General features: G+C 38.0%; 1 protein-coding gene across 1 annotated transcript in view; it reads right to left on the bottom strand.

Annotated features, from left to right (window-relative positions):
- Positions 1–7,966: 7,966 nt before the first annotated feature.
- The window catches only part of LOC126248790 (uncharacterized), a 64,523-nt gene continuing 50,956 nt past the window's right edge, over positions 7,967–21,533 (bottom strand). Inside the window, exons 5-6 of the mRNA XM_049950174.1 lie at positions 12,124–12,300; positions 7,967–10,862 (exon numbers count right to left, since the gene is read on the bottom strand). Of these exons, the coding sequence (XP_049806131.1) occupies positions 8,328–10,862; positions 12,124–12,300 (2,712 nt within the window). The 3' untranslated portion in view covers positions 7,967–8,327. The remainder of the gene's footprint in view (positions 10,863–12,123; positions 12,301–21,533) is intronic.

Raw genomic sequence — 21,533 nt, 5'->3', positions numbered from 1 at the left:
ACATTACTACATAATTAGTGGAGCCTACAGCTACATTTATACCAATACCAAATTTTGACAAGCAGCTGCAATTATTTTCCACCGATAACTGCTTTACTTTGAGGTGCTTCGGCGTAGATATTGCCCCTAGACACTGCACGCCCCCTTTTCTTAGTATGGTAAGCCATAGCCAAGATGGCAACTTGCAGAGGAAACAGTGTGACTTGTTCAGATGTGATGATGCATTGTGTGGAACTGATAGGAAAGCAGATGGTTTTTGAATCTTTGTGCTCTGACAGTGCTGCAGATGTGGATTATCAGCCAGTTATATGCGATATCTCATCATTGTTAGAGGTAAGTATCACAAATTGTAATTATGTGGCATGCCATGTCATATCATGTGGCAAAGTGGATTACCATGACAGTGCAAAACATTCTTAACACTAATAATTACTGGAACCATGAACTATGGGACACTTTCTAAGATATTTATATGGGGGTCGTTACCCGTAAACTTCCAACGGGCATCTCTAGGTGCCCGCTATAGAGGTTATTGTGGGTTTTCATTATATAGATGTTAAATTTCTGTATTGTTCTAGGGGTTATTGTGGCTTGCCACTACACAGCTGTTAAATTGCACTATTGTTCAGTGTAGGTTCATGCTATTAGTAATTTTTGCATCCTTTTTTTCTTCCGAAACGAAGGAGACTTCAGACTTTTAGTTAGAGAGGTGCTTATCTTCCCTGCTAAGGATGGAAGGCATCAACGGTGGCAGCGGACACCAGAGTCAAATAAAGGCGCTAAATGTAAACATCGGTGTAATCTAGGATGTATTAAAATATGGCTATTAAACAGAATCAAAGAATATTAGAAAAATGATATAATTTTACTTAAATAATGCCAGTTATTAATATTGTTATTTCGGGGAGCCAGTAGAGAATAATATTATATTAATATTATTGTAAGTAATACAATTTTTTATAAACAAATTGTAACAATGACATCATTTTTATTTTTAAGGGTCAAGAGTATATGAGTGATGCAACCAAAAGAAAAGTAGCTGCCAGAGAAATGGGACCTCCATGTGACTACTGTTGGAAATGCACGACAAAGGTAGGAGAACCAGCTTCCACAATATTCCATGGCTTCTGGGACTTAATGAATTTTGATGCACAAAACTACTACATCTTTTCATGTATCTCAATGGCACCTCAAAAACGTTCCTACCCGAAAAAAATAGCAGTCTTCCTGAAAGATCACTGCTACGTACTCTGTTCAGATTCAAGGCGAACTCATCAATGTCTATAAGAAGGCATTTCTCTACGTTCATGGACTACACAAATCAAGAGGAAGAGTGGAAAACATTGTACAGTAAGTTGGTAGTGGTAAAGAGTTTATAAAGAAAGATCAAAGGGAGCACCATATAAATCGCCAGAAATATCCACCTGAAGTGATGGTAGGTGTTCATGAGCATATATGAAGCATACCCACTCACCAAAGTCACTACAGCAGGCACAAGAAGCAAAGGTTTATTTTGACTGTGAGATGACAATCAGTTCTTTACACCTATCCTACTGTGAGGAATAGAAAATTTCCATTGTTACAGAAGGTAAGTACAGACGGATTTTTTGCACAGAACAAAATAGGCTTCAAGATGCCACTTTATGACACATGTAAAGTATGCGATGAGCTTGATACTGTGATTAAGCGTTGCAACCTAACCAACGAGCCACTAAAAGTCAGTGACTTGCAGAAGAAATGAGAACTAAATCACTGGAAAACAAAGGCAATGCAGGCTACTACGGCAGCAGATATTGATAGAGCCCAAACCAGTTCCAGTATCGTGGTCATCTCAGTTGACTTGCAGCAAGCCCTCCCTGTTCCAAAACTTACAGCTGGTCCAGCTTTTTACACGCAAAAACTATGGATGTACAATGTGGGTATGCATGATTGTAGAACAGGCATCAGATACATGTACATGTGGACTGAGGATGTCACAAAATGCGGCAGTGATATGTAGCTGTATATTTAAATTTCTCCAGACGAACAGCGGTGCTTCCAGAATAGTATGCTATTCAGATAACTGTGCTGGAAAAAATAAGAACTGGACAGTTGTCACTAGTACGTGGTGACAAACTCAAAGATATTGAACACAGATTTTTGATACCTGGTCACACATGACTCCTATTAGATACTGCTGTGTTCAAAATTTTAGCCACAAATCCTGATTCATTTTTCCTGATGCACACTGTTAATGGAGACTTACATGAAATTAATGTCAAAAAGCATGGCCATCTAATACAGACATCTTGGATTATGACCTTAACATCAAAATATCTATCCTCTACAGCATAAGAAACTGTCTGAAGTCATGCACTTGCTTCCCTATATACCTGCGGTGCATCATGGATATTATTTATCCCTGACTCAGTACCAAGACACAGAGCATGTTAATGAACCAGAATTAATTGATGACAGTATCTTAGATTACAATGAGAGTGATGGGAATTGTGATCAGTGAAGCCAAATGTTGGCACTGAAACTTCGGTGATCTAAAATGACATGACACAAAATTATGTGTATTCCCTACACTTAAATGTTTTTTTGCTAAGAGCAGTAGTTAAAAATGTTCTGTTTCATATGAGAAGAATACCTTAAAGTATGTAGTATCTTACAAGACAATAAACATGTCTCTTATGTCCATTACCTGATTTATGGAATTTTGTGAACTTTCAAATGTCTATACTGTAAAATATACTTACTATGGCTTACCATTATCTACCCCCAAGTACCTCAATTATTAAAATGTTTACACGTTCTTGAAAATTACTTTTGAGCTTTCCTTTTCTTGAGAAGATAGTGAGCAGTTTTTTCGTATGCCTTAACCATCTATGTTAGCCACCATAGTATTATTAAGACTATGTCAGCACGTTGTTCTTACCCGTTAGTGACACTTTCAGAAAAAGTGTTTCAGCAAAATTAGTGTCTTCGAGAAGCTCAATCTCACCTCCTTACTTCTCGCTGTCAAATGTTATATGAATAACATAGAAAAAATAAATATTTTTCAATTTGTTGTTCTTATGTATTACAACACAAGAAATAAAATATTTTCATTTTTCAATATGTTTTTATTCTGTGGATCACATCTCATACAAACTGCATCAATCACCTTGTATTGTGTATGTATATATACTCAACTAGAATACTATTAATGAAAATTTCACAAGTTTTCCTTCTTTTCCATTAAAATATGAATGAGAGACTATAGATCTTCAAGTACACAGTAAGCATACTTCCATACAAATTCAGTGAATCACAGTATATGAATTAAAGGAAATTGTTCTAATGACAGAACATTTTGATCAAATCACAAGCAATCCAAAATAAACTCTGAAGTTACAAATTTTGTACCTCTGGTCCCTTCAAAATCGAGTACATTACCTACACAACACACATTAACAGTGGAAAGATGGTGAAATTCCAAATAACAGCTTTATCTACACCAGACACATAAAACAAGTCTTTAAATTTCTTTTAAAAAGTACATCACAAAGCACCACAATTGCTTTATAATTTTCTGGGTGTGAATACAAACTATCCATATATACAACATTTATTTATATATATATATATAATCTTTTGCTATCACAATTTTATTTTCATTTTATTTACAAAAAACAAATAGAAGTGTAAGGATTCTTGTGGCACACACTGTAAGAAACTTATTACAGGAAAAAAGTTAGCATTCAGCTTCAGCAAAACAACTGTGATGTCAAATGCATTAATTATATTTATTCAGTTAAATGGAATGTGAATAGCATGTGATTTTCACTATTTTTCTGGTATGGCTATATGAGCTGAAGAAGTAAACCAATGTTATATCATAAGTTTCCTCAATATACAGGCACTTTGTAAATTAGCTGTTTGTGATTGTACCACACAATGCCTAAATATTATGTGCAAAATTACTGGAACAGGCACTTCTGTGAATATGGCTTCTGTTTATCTTATTTAACAGAGCTGAGAAAGAAAATTCTCCACATTACAATATGGGGTGATATATACAGACAAAATGTGCAAAAAAACTGTTCAGAGATTCTCAACATTTCAAGTAGGGTAAATTACACTACCTAACATTATAATACAAATTTCAAGAAGTTCAACAAAACGTTTACAACAAACATGCATTAAATATCCCATCAGAGGTTTGGGAATAAATTGTTATATCACAATATAATTTCCATATGAGGTATTACACAAAAAATTGCTATATAAATTATGTTCAACAATTATGATACTCCACATGCTTTTCGACACTTAAACAACCATTCTTGGAAGGGGAAAAAAAAAGAAACTTTCATAGTTTCCTATATGATAGAAAATGCTTTACTACCCAAAAATGTTTTGTACAAGTACCACACAACTTCATACGAAACACATACAACAACAACAACAACAACATTTACTTCATCTAGTAACATTTTACACCAGATAAAAAGAGTTCAATTTTTTGATACATGTATGGAAAGGATTTGCACTGACCAGCATAACTGGCAAATGTGCATGACACTTTTGCTGCTGGCCATAAAATTACAGACTTTTAGTAGCTTTCTTATTTATCTGTGACTTCTCACCTTACCTCCATTTCAACCAAGATTACAGATTTTGTCCAGATTTTTAATGTTATTCACAACATCATCTTTGCATCAAAATACGTTATATCAAGAATCTGAGCACACTGTTGCTACTTTTAGTCAAATTTGATACAGAATTTCATAGCTAAAATACCCAGCAATTAAAGCCAAATGAGAGTCTTCTAGTTTCCCCATGTGTTTCCTAGTTCATATCTAAAAAGAAGGTGGTCTCTCAGAGGTATGCTGCTCCATTAGCTGCCACAATGTAAATGACATTTTATTAGTGATATTTTTTCAAAATATTTAATAGAACCAGTCAGCATTTCAGTCTTAAGATCTGCTCATAATAGGGTGTCTTTACTATCAAAGCTACTACTGGTACCACCTCTTTACCAAATTAAAATTTCTTACTTCTCAGGTACCTGAATGTCTTAGCTGCTGTGACATCTACCCACAAAATTTGTATGTAATATCTGCAAAAAATGATTTAATGTAATTACATTTATTTAATCATCTATTCCCAACCTCCACCACTCCCAACAGCATTTTACACATTAATCCCACATTCCTTCATCCCTGCCAGAAATATCAAAAATACTGACATTACATGATTTGCTAAAGTTTGTTAAAATCTTTACGCATTTAACTCCACAACTTTAACAGTCATTTTCTACAGTAAAAAATTACCTTTTTAAGTGATCAGGTGGTGCATCAAAAACTGATCTGGTTATTACCCAACAAGGCTAGCTGTGGTCCCGGCCAGAATGCTAAAACCCTCACTTTTACAGACACGGGGGGAGGGGATGTGTGGGGTGGAGAGAGGGGGGAAGAGGGGGGGGAAAGGGGGGGAGGGGGGGGACAACAGATAAGATGCAGTATTGTTAAGTGGAAGGTGCTCTACCACTAATCGAATACATGATCGCTAAAATGACTGTCAAGTTACAAGAAGAACACAAAGAGACTTTCTCTGCTGTGCATACCTTCTATAGAAATAACCATGTACGTTATTTTTTATTGCAATCTCAAGAGTTTTGTCATCTGTGATCATGAAGCAGTCTTTTGTTGAAACAGCCATAAATAATAAAGAAGTTTCTTCACTGGTACACATTATCTGATGTTAAAGCATTTTAAGGTTTCATTATTAGTCAAAGCATGTGTCCTACAGTAATCATCTAACACTTTTGTAACAATCTGTTTGACAACAGTATCAGATGCTGCTAGTTCACCAGCACTGATTACTGTGAAATTTGTGAATCCACCTTTCAACAGAAATTATTTGCCTTATGGACTCTTAGTTTCATCATAAAAGCTCAGTTTGATAATTGTGTTGAACTGTTTGCACTTTGCTAACCACCTATTCTGGCACCTTTTGTAATAGTATCACACTGGCATAATAATTTATCTGATCGGTTCTTTCCTCTAACACTGTGCAACGAAATCTATGCTTAATTGTACAAGATATGTTGTTCCTACACATTCCCATGGAATAAGGGCACCCCTCATTGGGCTCATGGGCAGATACATACAGCTTAGACTACCTGTCAGATGACCCTCTTACATGCGTTCTGTACACGCACGATCTGCTTGGCCAACCCTGCACACATGTGCTCAGCCAGTGGAGTACAATCACATACTCTTTATGGCCTGGCTGTAAGGTTACCCGAGCATCAGCTGATTACCCAACTCCGCCAACCTGTGCCAGCTGGAACAGCCTAGTATAAGAGAAACAGGCTCTTGTAGCACCTTTGTGCATGTCACCTATAGGACACTTAAACATTTTCACCTTCTTTCCTTCCTATTTGGAGAAGATACTCTAATAACACTCACCTCTGCACGAAATACTCAGTTAATATTTTACATGCAACTATCTTATAATATTTCAGAAATTTTGAAACATATTATGTCTCATTTTCAATGGAACTCTTCTTCCTGTCTTCAATTAACGTTAACAACAATCTGCCATGGCAGTCCATGGAATTTTTTATGTTATTGCTTTGTATGCTTAAACTAAAACTTAGTAGCAAGCACCACTTTACACTTTCACGTGACTACATCCTGACACATGATCAAGCTTTTAGTGATGTACATATAAGAAATCAGGTGGTGAGGCAATGCACAGTGTCTAAAGGCAAAAGCAATGCATCACACAACACTCCAGCTACGAGTGTCAATCTGCTATGTTTGTCTGCAGCATGTGCTTCGAGGTGCCTGTGCAACGTATAGTATTGATTTCCTTATTAGTTTAAATGTGGTGAAGGTACTCATTCTCTGTAGTACTCATTATGGATGGCACAAAGCAAAAATGTTACGAAGCAGCAGAGATAGTTTTCCAAACATATATATTGACCTACAGACAGTCACAAGTAAGACACATTGTCCTGGTGTGATGTTTACTCTATCACTATCAGTTACCAGGCTACGCAATGGCTACAGCATGTGGTATTTGACAAAGCCAACACATTGGTGGTGTTTGTAATGGCAGTTCAAATGGCTCTGAGCAATATGGGATTCAACACCTGAGGTCATCAGTCCCCTATAACTCAGAACAACCTAAACCTAATTAACCTAAGGACATCACACACATCCATGTCCGACGCAGGATTCGAACCTGTGACCATAGCAGTCGCCCGGTTCCAGACTGAAGTGCCTAGAACCGGTCGGCCACCACGGCCGGTGGTGGTGGTGGTGGCACCACCACCACCACCACCACCACCACCACCACTACTACTACTACTAGTAGTAGTAGTAGTAGTAGTAGTGGTAATAATCATAATAATAAAAAAATCTGTTGGGATCAATGGCTGGTGTAAGTATTTCAGTTGGACAACATTCAGCAACCTGCATGTGTCTAATCTACCTCATTAAGCCTACCAGGAAAAGGAGACCTACAGTTTATTTGGGCGATCTGAAACATGTTGTTTGTGGCAAATCTTAGTATCACTGAGAGGTGAAGGCTACGTTCAAGGGAGACTGAAACATTCTGTACTCTGGCTGGGATTTGAAAATGTTGCCTTTCAGTTTCCAGATATTCATTTTACCACTAGACCAACAGGCCTGACAACACACTAGTGATGCTGCAAAGAATTCTCCAACTCTGACTGAGTACAATGCATCATGCACCTGCCTTCTTACTTATACATCACTATAGTAGAAGTAAAGACCAGGCCCACATTTTGCTTTGTTGAGTAATACATGAATGTTCTATTCCAGTTTCCAAGGCACTCAAAATAAGAATGACTGCATAAAGCAAAATATTCTGCTAAAGTTAATACATAAACTTCACTCATTAGAAGCAGAACACAATGGAATGAGATTTACAATATTAAAAAATTACCATCTTTACTTTAGCATCAGTAAAGTATTTTCAAATAAACAACAAACTTATGTATTCATTAATTAACAATAGACAATAAGAGCTATAAATCTCTTATCATTTTAGACATTAGCTTGTTTCTTTTCTCTCTCAACAATTTAAATATGATAATTTCTTAAAATTTCATTTCCAATCTCAACAACAAATTTACTGTTAAAAACATAATTTGTACAATACACACTTTGCAATAAGGTCAATCTGTGATCACAATTATATTACTTGGACTTGTGAATATCCCGCAGCAAAATTTTAAAATGGTAACAAAAACAAACAAACCATTCTATTGCACAACAATGTGTAAAAACACAGTTCATAAGAAACTGTTAAAAATGACAAACACATTATACACTTGGAATAATTTCCTTTTCACCACAATGTACATAAGTTTCTTTATTAAAAAATTCTGTATTATTATTTGTTGTCAATACTTCCACAGGTTTCTCAGTACCTTTTAAACCACCATCACAAAGTCCTGAACTAAGGCCACTGCTTGAAGTGTCTGAATTTTGAGGTTGTTCACACTGTAAATCAAGAGTAATGTGGTCTGAATCACACCTTCCTTTCAAATTAGTCTCTGAATTAGAATCAGTACAAATACTTTCTGACACTGGCAACTTTCCTGTTAATCCAGGATAGTTAATTGTATCTGCACTCCCTGCAGTAACAGTGGTAGAATTGGAAACCTGTGGAACGTATGTTTCCTCAATCACACAGACAGCACAATTTTGGGCTGTTCTTGTGCTATCTGTGTTGACTTTAGCTGCCTGCTTATCATCTTCTGAGGAAGAAGATTGGGGTGAAAATTTTGGCTGCACTGTTCCAATTATCCTGCTCACTGAAAGTTTATGCTGATCGGAAGCTGGCACAGTTCTGCAACTATTACTGTCATTACTGTTATTGTGAGCAATTGAAAGATCTTTGTTTATATTCTGCTGTTGCTCTGTCTCTGGGGGACCCTGTAGCGCAACTGTTCCAGCAAGAGTCTGACCATGTAGTGCTGGATTTTGTTGTTCCTTTTCAATGGAAGTTGAAACAATGGAAGTTGAAACACCTTGCCTCTGCTGATGTCGTGGATTAGCAAAGGTATCAACAGGTGATGAAAGAGGACTGTAATGTTTTAGAGGAGGAGACTGCATATGAGAATCATCATGAAGCTGAATAAGAGATGATACAGTAGCAACTGGGGCTGAAACTGGAGGTAAAGTTCCATAGAGCAGCTGTACTGCATTGGGTGAAATATGAGAGTTCTGAGTCTTTGATAGAGACATACTTGTTGACACTGATTCAGATGCACATGGTACACTCACGGAACTAATATGTTTATCGGTAGTTCCACTTGGAGATATATTTTTGGAACCTATTCCACTTCTTGGAGAAACATTTTGAAATTCAGAATACTGTAGCAAATTCTTCTGATAAGTAGAAAAGCCAGGCATTACAAATTTATTCGAATCTACATGAGTCCTTGTAGATGGTGAAAGAGTGAAAGGAGGAGAACCATTTTTACCTGTAAATGGCTGACTTGGCGGTTTGCTGTTCAATTTGACAAGCTGTATGTTATTTTGTTTAGTTGGAAGCTGACTCAAGTATGGGGTTCTCATACCATCATTTTTCTGGCCACCAGGTGACACAACCTGAAACATACGTTTAACACCAGAAGCTGGATTTCCCAAAAATCGAGGCATATTGCGCATTTTAAAAAAGCGTGGCGGTTTTGCTACAGTTGTATTGTTACTGCCACCAACTTCTTTCAATAACTTATCTGAGCACTGAGAAGACTGTAAGACATCTGGTGATGTAACATTCATGGAATCTGTTTTTTTAATGGGGTCACTTCTTTCTTGAAACAAAGAATTCGTCTTGGAGGAAAGATAACTAAGACGTGAAAGACTAGGATTCCAACTTTTTGGTGGAGTTTTCAGTGTCTTATATCCAACAGGAGAATTTGCATATGTACTTCTTCTTGAGCTGCACGTCACTGTGGGGGTAGCAAAATTTTGCTTCTCATGTCCCTTCAGAATTTGATCCTTAATAGACTTTTCCTGCTTAGAGTATGTATCTTTTTGTAATAAGCAGTGTGTGTGAAAACTTTCTGAATGTGGCACAGCCTGATAAACTGAGTTGTCAATGCTATAGTTGTAGTCCAGAGAGGAATGTGATTCAGGAAGTGACACAAGACCTACACCAGCATCTGATTTTTTATTATCTGTTATAACTGGCGAATCACAGAACTTAGTAACCTCTTTTCTATCACTGACATCTTCCTTTAAATCAAGGGTTTTCTGAAGATACTGAGGTTCTGCTAAGCCAGGGAGGAGTAAATTGGAAGTTGCAAATGTTGTGTCAACCAGGGATCCTATTTCTGAAGAACCTGAATTGTCTGGAACTCTTTTACACAACAAATTTTTATCACTCTGGTTATTAGTATCTCCTGAACCATTAACCACTGGTCCATAGCTTTCCGAGAAGAAAACCTCAACTGAATTCACCAAAACATCATCACTTGTTTTCAATGTAGACACAATGTTTTCTAATGACAACTCCTGGTTGCCTGAAGTGATATCTGTGATACTCATTACACCACTTTCACTTATTTGTATCTGCACTTCCTTCCAACTGGAGACATCACTTTTCTGCAGCACATCACCATTTGAAGTGTCCTCACATTCCACCAAATTATTAGGTGGTTGGCTGAAAGAAGAAAACTCACATTCCGCATCTTTGTTTTGCAAATTATCTTTGGTACCATTTTGTTCATCATCACAAACTAAATCTAGTTCTTTGCTATCTTCTTTTTCTACTTGCAGACCATAATCTATTTTCAACCTCTTAGCACAGCTTTCAAAAATTCGATATCTCAAATTCATCAGGCCCTTCTGAAACAATAAAGACTTGCTAGAATCTGTATAAAATTATTCTATTCTACAATATCAAATTAACAATCATCATACAGTGTCACATTTTTTCCCCAAAAGAACAACTAGAAGAGCACAATAGCAACCAACACAAAAGAAGTCGAAGCCTATAAATAAGGATATGGATTATGAGAAGCCTTTTGACAAATATCAGTATACTAAATAATGGAAAATCCAGGACGGAATGTGACAATATTATGAAAAGGATAGTTGCTACTCACCATATAGCAGAGATGCTGAGTTGCAGATAGGCACAACAAAAAGACTGTCAGAAAGTAAGCTTTCAGCCAACAAGGCCTTCATTGGAAATAGACAAAAACACACACACACACACACACACACACACACACACACACACTCAAGCAAACGCAACTCTCACACATGACCACAGTCTCTGCTTGCTGAGCCCAGCCAGAGACAGTGGTCATGTGCATGAGAGTTTTGTGTGTGTGTGTGTGTGTGTGTGTGTGTGTGTGTGTGTGTGTGTAGTCTATTTCCTATTAAGGCCTTGTTGGCCGAAAGCTTATTTTCTGACAGTCTTTTTGTTGTGCCTATCTGCGACTCAGCATCTCCACTATATGGTGAATAGCAAATATCTTTTCATACTCATATCAATATACTACTGAGAGAGAGAGAGAGAGAGAGAGAGAGAGAGAGAGAGAGAGGGGGGGGAGGGAGGGGGATGAGAGAGAGAGAGAGAGAGAGAGAGAGAGAGAGAGAACAAGTGTCCCTGAAAGACAGTAGTGGACCAGTTCTGTGATATAAAAATCTGCTTCCTATAACATCATCATCTCACAGTGTTAAGCACACTCAAAACCAAGCACCACCACGAAGTGCACCCCTTCCCCCAAAAATGAAAAATACTCTTAATATTTCTTTAAGTTTGTGAACTGAAGGTTGTACACTAATGGCACACTTCAAAGTATGTTCAATGCATTTTGTCTTTTATTTAAAACATGACAAAAATACTACACTTTGCATCTTGTCATACATGTGCCGAGAAACAATTTGGAATTTATGAAATTTTGGGTCATACCGCAACAGCTGGACACACAAAAAGAAAGGTGGTACCAAACATATAGTGGAGCATCTCAGAACTCTCAGACTTAAAAGAAACATACATCACTTGCCAAAAGCCATCAGGAAAACTACTAGCAAATTTAATGCTCTACAATTAATACATAAAAAAGCTTTCAAAAATGATAAAAAACACTCTACTTACTCTGCACCAGTTATGGATATAAGCAACATCCATCAGTGTAAAATCTTCATCAAGGGGTTCATTTAGATACAAAATTTCAACAATATGTTCTTCCCTTAGCCCAAATTTTGCTCTTATCAGCTTCTGTAAATGACGCACCGTTACTGCAGCTGGACACCTCAGGTAACGCTTCACTGGCTGGAAATACATAGTTTGTGAAAGTAAGAACTACATTTTATTGCTCAAATTAATATAAATATGTTACTGACAAGTACTATCAACCAGTTACAAAAACATTATAAGTACTGTAATCTGATAACCTTTACATCATGGACACAATATCAGTTACTGAACAATTCCAACCAGCAATCGAATGCAATATTTCACCAACAGATATATTCCAGCTTGTACTGGTATCTAAATTTGCACCCCTTATTGATAAAATATGTAGACTTTGTAAATCGACAACAGTTATTTGTCATTGGTATTTGTACATAATAGCACAACTTAAGATTCAATAAATATGTCATTTATTTGACTACTGAAAAATGATATTATGTTCACTGTGATTAGATCAAATGGACTCAAGTTGACCTTTATCACAACAGTCTTCCCTTAACCCATGACCACTCCAGATTCATACCCAAGAAACATTGTCAACAGACACAAATTCTTCAATAAATACATTTACAATAATGCACTCTGCCTGTGCAACACAACATGCAGCACAGTATTTACTCCCATGGCAGAAAAACATTTAAAAGAATATAACCCTACATATAAAATAATGATCAGCTGTGTCAAAAAGCACATTCAGTACAAGACCATTCAGTATATTACTGTGCACAAAAACATCACCAACAAATAAGCCACAGCAACATACAAATAAGACTTACACATACAAACAGAACACAGTCCCCCGTGATGGGAGGTATTAAAAGCCACCAATAGTCTGGATAGAAACAAACCTTTATATCCATATGAAGTGTCAGACAACCAAAAAGCCAGAAGTCTTCACAATAAAAACAATTCAGATACAGGACAACATACACTAAATAAGTAAAACTAGCAGCAAATCACAATAACCCTGCAACATTCCTCAAAGTCAGTCATTTTCAAACATTTGACCAAATGGGCCAATATAATCTTTGTGCGCTTTACAGTGTGGCAACTACCAGCCGAATGCAGGAGAATAACACTGCTTTCTGAGTAATTGCTACTCACACTTTAAATAGAGGTAGCAATACTTTTTTTTATAGAAAAGTGATTATTTAATGTAAAATCCAAAGGATACCCAAAACAGATGACACCACGAAAAAGATTTTTAACACTTTACTATCAAATATGATAAAGCAGTGTGACCAAAGTTCTATGGCAAGTGCCAGTGGTGGTCTAATTCTGATGGCATTCTCATACAGTCTTTTCAAAGGCAAGCAAAGGACTCAAAAACTTTGTCACGTGAACACAAATGTTCAATAACATATGTCCAGCACTTCTTATCGATTGTCACTGAGACAAACTGAATGTTACAACTTCCAAATATTTTTGGCATTACATTTGGAAGACATTATATCTTTGTATAGTAGCAAGATTGAATACATGTGACTTTATTGATAACAATTTATTTTAAAAAGTTAATGACTGCCAGGTGAGGCAGGGTCTGGGTTAGAATTTGAAATAAGTAGTGTCTACAAGGACTTTCTTTTATCCTTCAAGTAATAAATGCATGTAAAGGAAGAGTGAAACAAGACACCACAGAATGAGACATTTGACAAATTATTTAAAACATTTAATGACACTGGGCATATGTGTTGGGCATTGTTTGATGAGTCACCTCCAATAACCATATTTTACAAAATACGGTACAAGAGCTGATGAACTTGTTACTTTTATTGAGAATGGTATGCAATTTTAATTACACTGACAGAAAAAATCACAACACAGAAAAGGAGTTGTGCAACATAAACAAAAGTTGGCAGGCATGTTTCTACATCTCAAAGATGATGTCTATTCAAATTTTGTGCCATTCAAATAAGAATGGCACTAGTAGCACCACTATGAGAGTACAAATCAGGTCTGCTTTAAATACATGCTGTAACAGCCATGAACATTAGTTACCTTTGAGATGGGATGTGGTGGGTTGATGTTAGTCACGAATGCCTTTAAGACGACGAAGACTCCATTATCTACACCTCACGAAGTTTGACTGAGGTCATGTAATAGGGCTATGAGAAGCTGGAAGTTACTTCCATGATACTGTAGAAAGACTTGGCAGGAACATAGCCACTGTACATGATTACTGGCAGCAATGGTCATGAGAAGACCTGGTTTCAGGCAGCCATGTGGCCCTACCGTGAGGGAAGACCATCATGTTCGGAGTATGGCTCTGGCGCATTGTACTGCATCTGCAGCAACAATTTGAGCAGTAGTTGGCATCACAGTGACACAATGAGCTGTTACAAATTGGTTACTTCAAGGACAGCTCTGAGCCAGACACCCTGTAGTGTGCATTCTACTGACCCCAAACCACCGCCATTTGAGACTTCAGTGGTGTCGAGCAAGATCTCATTGGAGGGTAGGGTTAAGGTCTACTGTGTTTTCTGATGAAAGCTGATTTTACCTTGGTGCCAGTGATGGCCATGTGTTGGTTATGAGGCGACCAGTTTAGGGCCTGCAACCAACCTTTCTGTGTGCTAGACACACTGGACCTACACCTGGAGTTATGGTCTAGGGTGCAATTTTGTATGGCAACAGGAGCACTATTGTGGTTATCTCACACACGCTGACTGCAAATTTGTATGTCAATCTGGTTATTCAACCCGTTGTGCTGCCATTCGTGAACAGCATTCCAGGAGGTGCTTCCAAACTTTCTACTGCTGTAACCCAGTATGCTCTACAGAGTGCCTGCACGATCAGCAGATCTGTCTCACATTGACCACATATAAGAGCCAACGGTATATTCCATAAACACATACAACACAGCAAACGATATCTTCAGCTTTGTCCATGGACACCATTAACTATCCCTGTACTGAAGAAGCACATGCAACAGGCATGGAACTCCATCCCACAAACTCAAATCCAGCACCTGTACAACACAATGCGTGCACGTCTGTATGCTTGCTTTCAACATTCTGGTGATTACACTGGTTATTAATGTACCAGCATTTCACATTTGCAATGGCTTATCTCATGCTTACATTAACCTGTGATCTTGCAATGTCAATCATTTAAAATAGGTTATCTAGACAAATGTATTCATGAAATGTCATTACTCTACATTAATTATTTGTTGGTGTTGCAATTTTTTTCCATCAGTGTATAATCAACATTTTACATAAAATGTACATTAAAGGTGCCTCACAGCAAATTGAAGTATTACTTTTCTCCTTCTTGAAAATACTCTTTCAACTTTCTGTTTTCTGAAAGTGTGCATTTTCAGATGATCACTTCACGTATTTATGTAGTCTAAGGCATTCGATAAAAGGGTGTGGTTGTGGTGGTGGTGGTGGTGGTGGTGGTGGTGGTGGCAATCGTGGTTGGTGGGGGGAGAATGGGGAGGTGCAGGAGTTCTTGTACTTAGTGCTTTAGATATTATTACATACTTTGTTGAGTTATACACACATCGAAAAAAGTTTTGCATCATGTCAGTTCCGAGAGTTCCGGAACCTGTACAGAAAATTGAAATAGATATCAACATAAACATCATTTCTGCCCTTTTTACTGCTCATGAAAACTACACATTGCATGTTGTACCACCATACAAGCGAGGCCTTCAGAGGTGGTGGTCCAGATTGCTGTACACACTGGTACCTCTAATACCCAGCAGCACATCCTCTTGCACTGATGCACGCCTTTATTAGTTATGGCATACTATCCACAAGTTCATCAAGGCACTGTTGGTCCAGATTGTCCCACTCCCGAACGGCAATTCGGCGTAGATCCCTCAGAGTGGTTGGTGGGTCATGTTGTCCATAAACAGCCATTTTCAATCTATCCCAGGCACCTGGAGAACATGCTGGCCACTCTAGTCAAGTGATTTCATTATCCTGAAGGAAGTCATTCACAAGACGTGCATGATGGGGGCGCGAATTGTCATCCATGAAGACGAATGCCTTGCCAATACGCTGCCGATATGGTTCCACTACCTGTCGGAGGATGGCATTCACATATCATACAGCCATTATGGCGCCTTCCATGACCACCAGTGGCGTACGTCAGCCGCACATAATGCCAACCCAAAACAGCAGGGAACCTCCACCTTATTGCACTTGCTGGAGAGTGTGTCTAAGGCATTCAGCCTGACCAAGTTGCCTCCAAACACGTCTCCAATGATTGTCTGGTTGCAGGCATATGCGACACTCACTGGTGAAGAGATCGTGATGCCAATCCTGAGCGGTCCATTCGGCATGTTTTTGCGCCCATCTGTATTGCACTGCATGGTGTTGTGGTTGCAAAGATGGACCTCGCCATGGATGTCGGGAGTGAAGTTGTGCATCATGCAGCCTATTGCGCACAGTTGAGTCATAACACGATGTCCTGTGGCTGCACGAAAAGCATTATTCAACATGGTGGCATTGCTGTCAGGGTTCCTCCGAGCCATAATCCGGAGGTAGCAATCATCCACTGCAGTAGTAGCCCTTGGGCAGCCTGAGCGAAGCATGTCATCGACAGTTCCTGTCTCTCTGTACCTCCTCCATGTCGGAACGACATCGCTTTGGTTCACTCTGAGATGCCTGGACACTTCTCTTCTTGAGAGCCCTTCCTGGCACAAACTAACAATGCAGATGCAATCGAACCACAGTATTGACCATCTAGGCATGGTTGAACTACAGACAACATGAGCTGTGTACCTCCTTCCTGGTGGAATGACTGGAACTGATCGACTGTCGGACCCCTCCATCTAATAGGTGCTGCTCATGTATGATTGTTTACATCTTTGGGCGGGTTTAGTGACATTTCTGAACAGCCAAAGGGACTGTGTCTGTGATACAATATCCACAGTCAACGTCTATCTTCAGCAGTTCTGGGATCTGGGATGATGCAAAACTTTTTTTGATGTGTGTATAATTTGATGTAGAGTCACATGACAGTTTTCACCTGACACTTTGAACAAATCATGGTATTATGATGGTAAATGTCACTGGTTAAGATTAACACTTTGGTAACACAATAAAAATGTTTCTCACTGGCTGTATATGCACTTAACTCAAGACATCAGATCTTCATGCAAAATACGCTAACTAAAAAATATGTTTTGGAGAAATCTTATCAAGCATATAGTAATGATAGCTGGTTTATTGCAAGATGGAGAGTTTATTGTGAAACACAAAAGATTGTGTATTTTTCGCATTAACAAATCCTTTTCAGGGTTAAAAAAACTGATAAATCCTATGACTGACCAGGAATCTAAATCTGGACATTTGCCTTTTTAGTTTGCCACTTATCCACTGAGCCATATCATGGATGTTGTTTAAGTATCTAAAATTTGAACAATGACAGCAAAATGTTTTGCTCAGTGAAAACACCACATCACCAGCTGTTCTATTTGTGATAATTTTCTTGCATAACAATCTACCTTTTCACCCAGCTGAATGAGACTCCATTTCCATAGCAGAGATAAGATAGTCCCGTAGGATACACAATTTCCTCTCTGCTGTGTACATCAACTGGAGATGCTGAATGGCACTCAAGTTGAAGCAGAGAAGTAATTTCGTGGCATAATATGTCATCCACTCCAGTGCCCTTTCGGCTGTAAGTACTTCTTTATCAAAAACTTAATCTGTTCGAGAAGTCAAACTTGAGGACACATTCAGGGAATGACTATAAAATGCACCCTTTCATGGATAGTGTTTATTTATATAGTGTATCTGTGTACAACGGTGGCCTCAGTCCTAGAGACAAGATATTATTGATGAAATAATCAAGGAAAAGAATAGAGTAGCAAAGGGTCTCTCTCTGTGTAAACATATTGGTATAATCATGATGTTCAAGAAGATAGTTGTGGCATTCAGTTGTAATATAACACAGATTTAAAAACATAGTGTGAGATACAATTGAATTCCCAACATTATTCTGAGTTTGTTTAGCAAGCAGGCTGGTGAGTAATCCCACTATCCAACAATCTCCTAATTATCTGGGCTAATGCAGACCAAAGACTGTACACCATACTGAAAAATGTGGATAATCCAAAACACACATGTTCCCATTGGAAACTGCTAATTACTATATTTCAAAATGTACTACATATGACAGTTAACAGCTCACTGCATTACTTACACATAATTCACCAGAAACAGACAACTTACTTACAAAATAGCTATTAAAACAACTTTTTTGTTTCTGTTTTACATTTTTTTCCTAATTGTGGTTCTCATTTTCTGGAGAGTCAAAATGTTAGTATTCCAATAACAGACTGACACATTTCAGTGCCCCGAATGTGGGTGATAATGCGTAACTCAATCACCTCATCTATGCTCTCATCTATAGAAGACACTTCGTTCACTATAACCTCACAACTTGGACACACAAATCCAAGTTAATAGGCATCACTATTCTACCACTTGTGAATGTTTTCGTCACTACATCATCAGATGACTAACAGTACCACATCCCTCACCACTGCAGTCTTCAGAGGCACTGTTGGTGGAGTGTGTTGGAATTTTCTTCCACACGGGAACTAATGTTAAGTTCAAGCCTTACAAATACTATGAATTGCAAAACAAGCATGTACAGGAATTTCTAGAAACAGAGAATATCCAGACTTTTTTTTTTGCAAAAGCTGTTTCATAAAATTCAACTCTAAGTGTTTCACAGCCATAATCACATCTTGGTCTATTGGCAGCATGAGTGACTTAACAAAAGCTGGATGACGCATACAAAAACCATTCCATAATCCAAAACAAGTACATTTAAAGCAGAATGGCAAGGTACCTTGTACAATAAAACTACACCTCTCTCTGTTAAACCTTTCACTTCAAATATGTACACACAACAAGAAAAACATGGAATGGAACCAATCTCTGAAGATAGTAGTATCCATTCAGACTCTCATATGATGAATGTAATTAACTGATAATTTCATTATTCCTTGGATGAAACATGGTTTTTACAACTTGCCAATAATGAATGGCTTGAATTCACCTGCTGAATTTGTGCACAAAATAACAGTTAGCCTTACTTTATTAGACTTTGGAGAAAATAATACTGTTCAATGTAACCAAAGAATTCAGCATACAAAAACATCAGCTTCATCATCGTTGGCACTAAATTTCTTGCTCCAGACAGTAGTTTCTCAAATTCCAAAGAAATGTTTAACCTGAGTCACTACCCTGGTGAGGCATTAAATTTTCCTTCAAACTTCAGAGTTTTTCTATTAACTTTGGACCTGATATGGGAACTAGTGTTCTCTTCTGCTTGAACCACATGAGTAGGCTTCATTTAGTTTAGCATAAGCTGAGGTTTTCAGGCACACATGCTGGGATGGTCCAACTTGGCTGTCAACTTTAGTATAAAAGTTAACAGCTTTTCTTTGTATTCCTTCAAGTCTCTTACTATTTGTAAGCCTATCCCAAAATCTTAAGAAAGTTTTATTGCAGATTCTCCCGATTCCAACTCAAAAATGGTTCAAATGGCTCTGAGCACTACGGGACTCAACTTCTGAGGTCATTAGTCCCCTAGAACTTAGGACTAGTGAAACCTAACTAACCTAAGGACATCACACACATCCATGCCCGAGGCAGGATTCAAACCTGCGACCGTAGCGGTCTCGCGGTTCCAGACTGCAGCGCCTAGAACCGCACGGCCACTTCGGCTGGCCTGATTCCAACTCAGCAGTGCATTATTAACTGTTGTTTTAAACTTGAGCCACACTTCTCCTACATGCTCCAGTGGAGAGTTAAATGTTTCAAAATTGCTCACTGAGATACAACACTACTATCTCTGTATCTAGTTCATTGAACAAACAAATCTTTCTACTTGTTTTATTTCCCTTTTGTACTTTGGTAATCATTGTTGCTACAACCGCCTCATGGTCAATGATACCAGATTCAATGAGAACATCCTCAAAGAGGTGAGATCTATTTGTTACCATTAGATCCAATATATTTTATCAGAATGATATCTCTGGAACTTTTTCGGAGAAACACATCTGTGTAAACAATTACTGGTCAACTTCCAATTATATCATGTATACTCCTGGAAGTTTCCCTTACTTTTCTGAAGCTAGCAGATTGATTTAGCGAATGCAAACTCTTGACATGACCTCCTTTTGTACTCCAATTTTTCTTCATGCGTTTGCCCTTGTGATTTGAGAAGTTTTGAGTTTCTCCAAATATAGTCAGTCTGCATTTAAACCATCATTACAGAACTAAACGCCTTGCCTAATTGCACAGTGACACTTATTACAAAGAAGAGCATGTTTGTCTCTTAAGGTGATTTGAGGACTTTGAGATAGATTCTTCAGCACCATCACGTGTCACACTTGTCAATTGATCCATTCATTCCTGAACACTGTCTTTGTATTTAAAACAGGAAAAAGAGGTGGGGAAGTGCAGTGGCATAATGAGTGCTGTGCAGAAGGGGCCACAGAAAGCACAGATGTGCAAGGCAACAGAGAGCAGCTGGGGTGGATAATCCTGTCTGTGCAGCATCAGATAACTGTACTGTCATTGTGACTACACAGGTATTTGGACAAGTGGAACTGGTTTAAAATACAGTTATAAGATTATGCCTGAACAAGTATACTACTTGTATTTTACCTATGAAGAAAGTTGTTCATTCATTTGAACATATTGAACTATATGTAATTTAATTTTATGCACATGCCACATGTTTGTGGTAGGATTAGTTTTTATTTCAATCATGGTTTTGTGTTGTTATACCCCCACCAACCCAGGAAAAGGGTATGAGAGAAAGGAGCATCAAACTGAAATAAGAAGAAAGCCAAGGGGGAAAGTATGAGAAAAAATGAATGGACTATACTAAAGTTTGTGGAAGTTTCTTGCGAGACACCAAAATCTACGGCAGGGTCATCATGTGTGAATTCTTCACAGGCTAGTGCTGCTCAAAACCAAGAAGTAGCTGGAATAGTACAGGTACCTAGCACTAAAGCCTCACTAGGACCTGTAACCAGTACTACGAATTTGTCAGCTTCAAGTGCTTCCAATCTGATTGCTGAAATTGAAGCACTAGAACAAACTGTAACCACATCAATTGGGTCTGATTTTGTCAGAAACAATACTGGAAAATGATATACAAATGTATATTCCAACATGTAACTGCTATTAATATGGCAAGGTCTCAAAGTATTTTGGCACCTTAACACAGACCCTGCTCTTGGGCCAGAAGTACCACGCATGAGAAAGTCAGAATAGACTCCTATCACTTCAAAACTATTGTCAAAGAGGTGGCTAACGCAAGAATAGTTTTGG

The sequence above is a fragment of the Schistocerca nitens genome, chromosome 3 (assembly GCF_023898315.1).
Source record: "Schistocerca nitens isolate TAMUIC-IGC-003100 chromosome 3, iqSchNite1.1, whole genome shotgun sequence".
NCBI classification, from domain to species: Eukaryota; Metazoa; Arthropoda; class Insecta; order Orthoptera; family Acrididae; genus Schistocerca; species Schistocerca nitens.
Note: the sequence above shows the minus strand (reverse complement) of the source record. Positions and strands in the feature narration are given on the sequence as shown.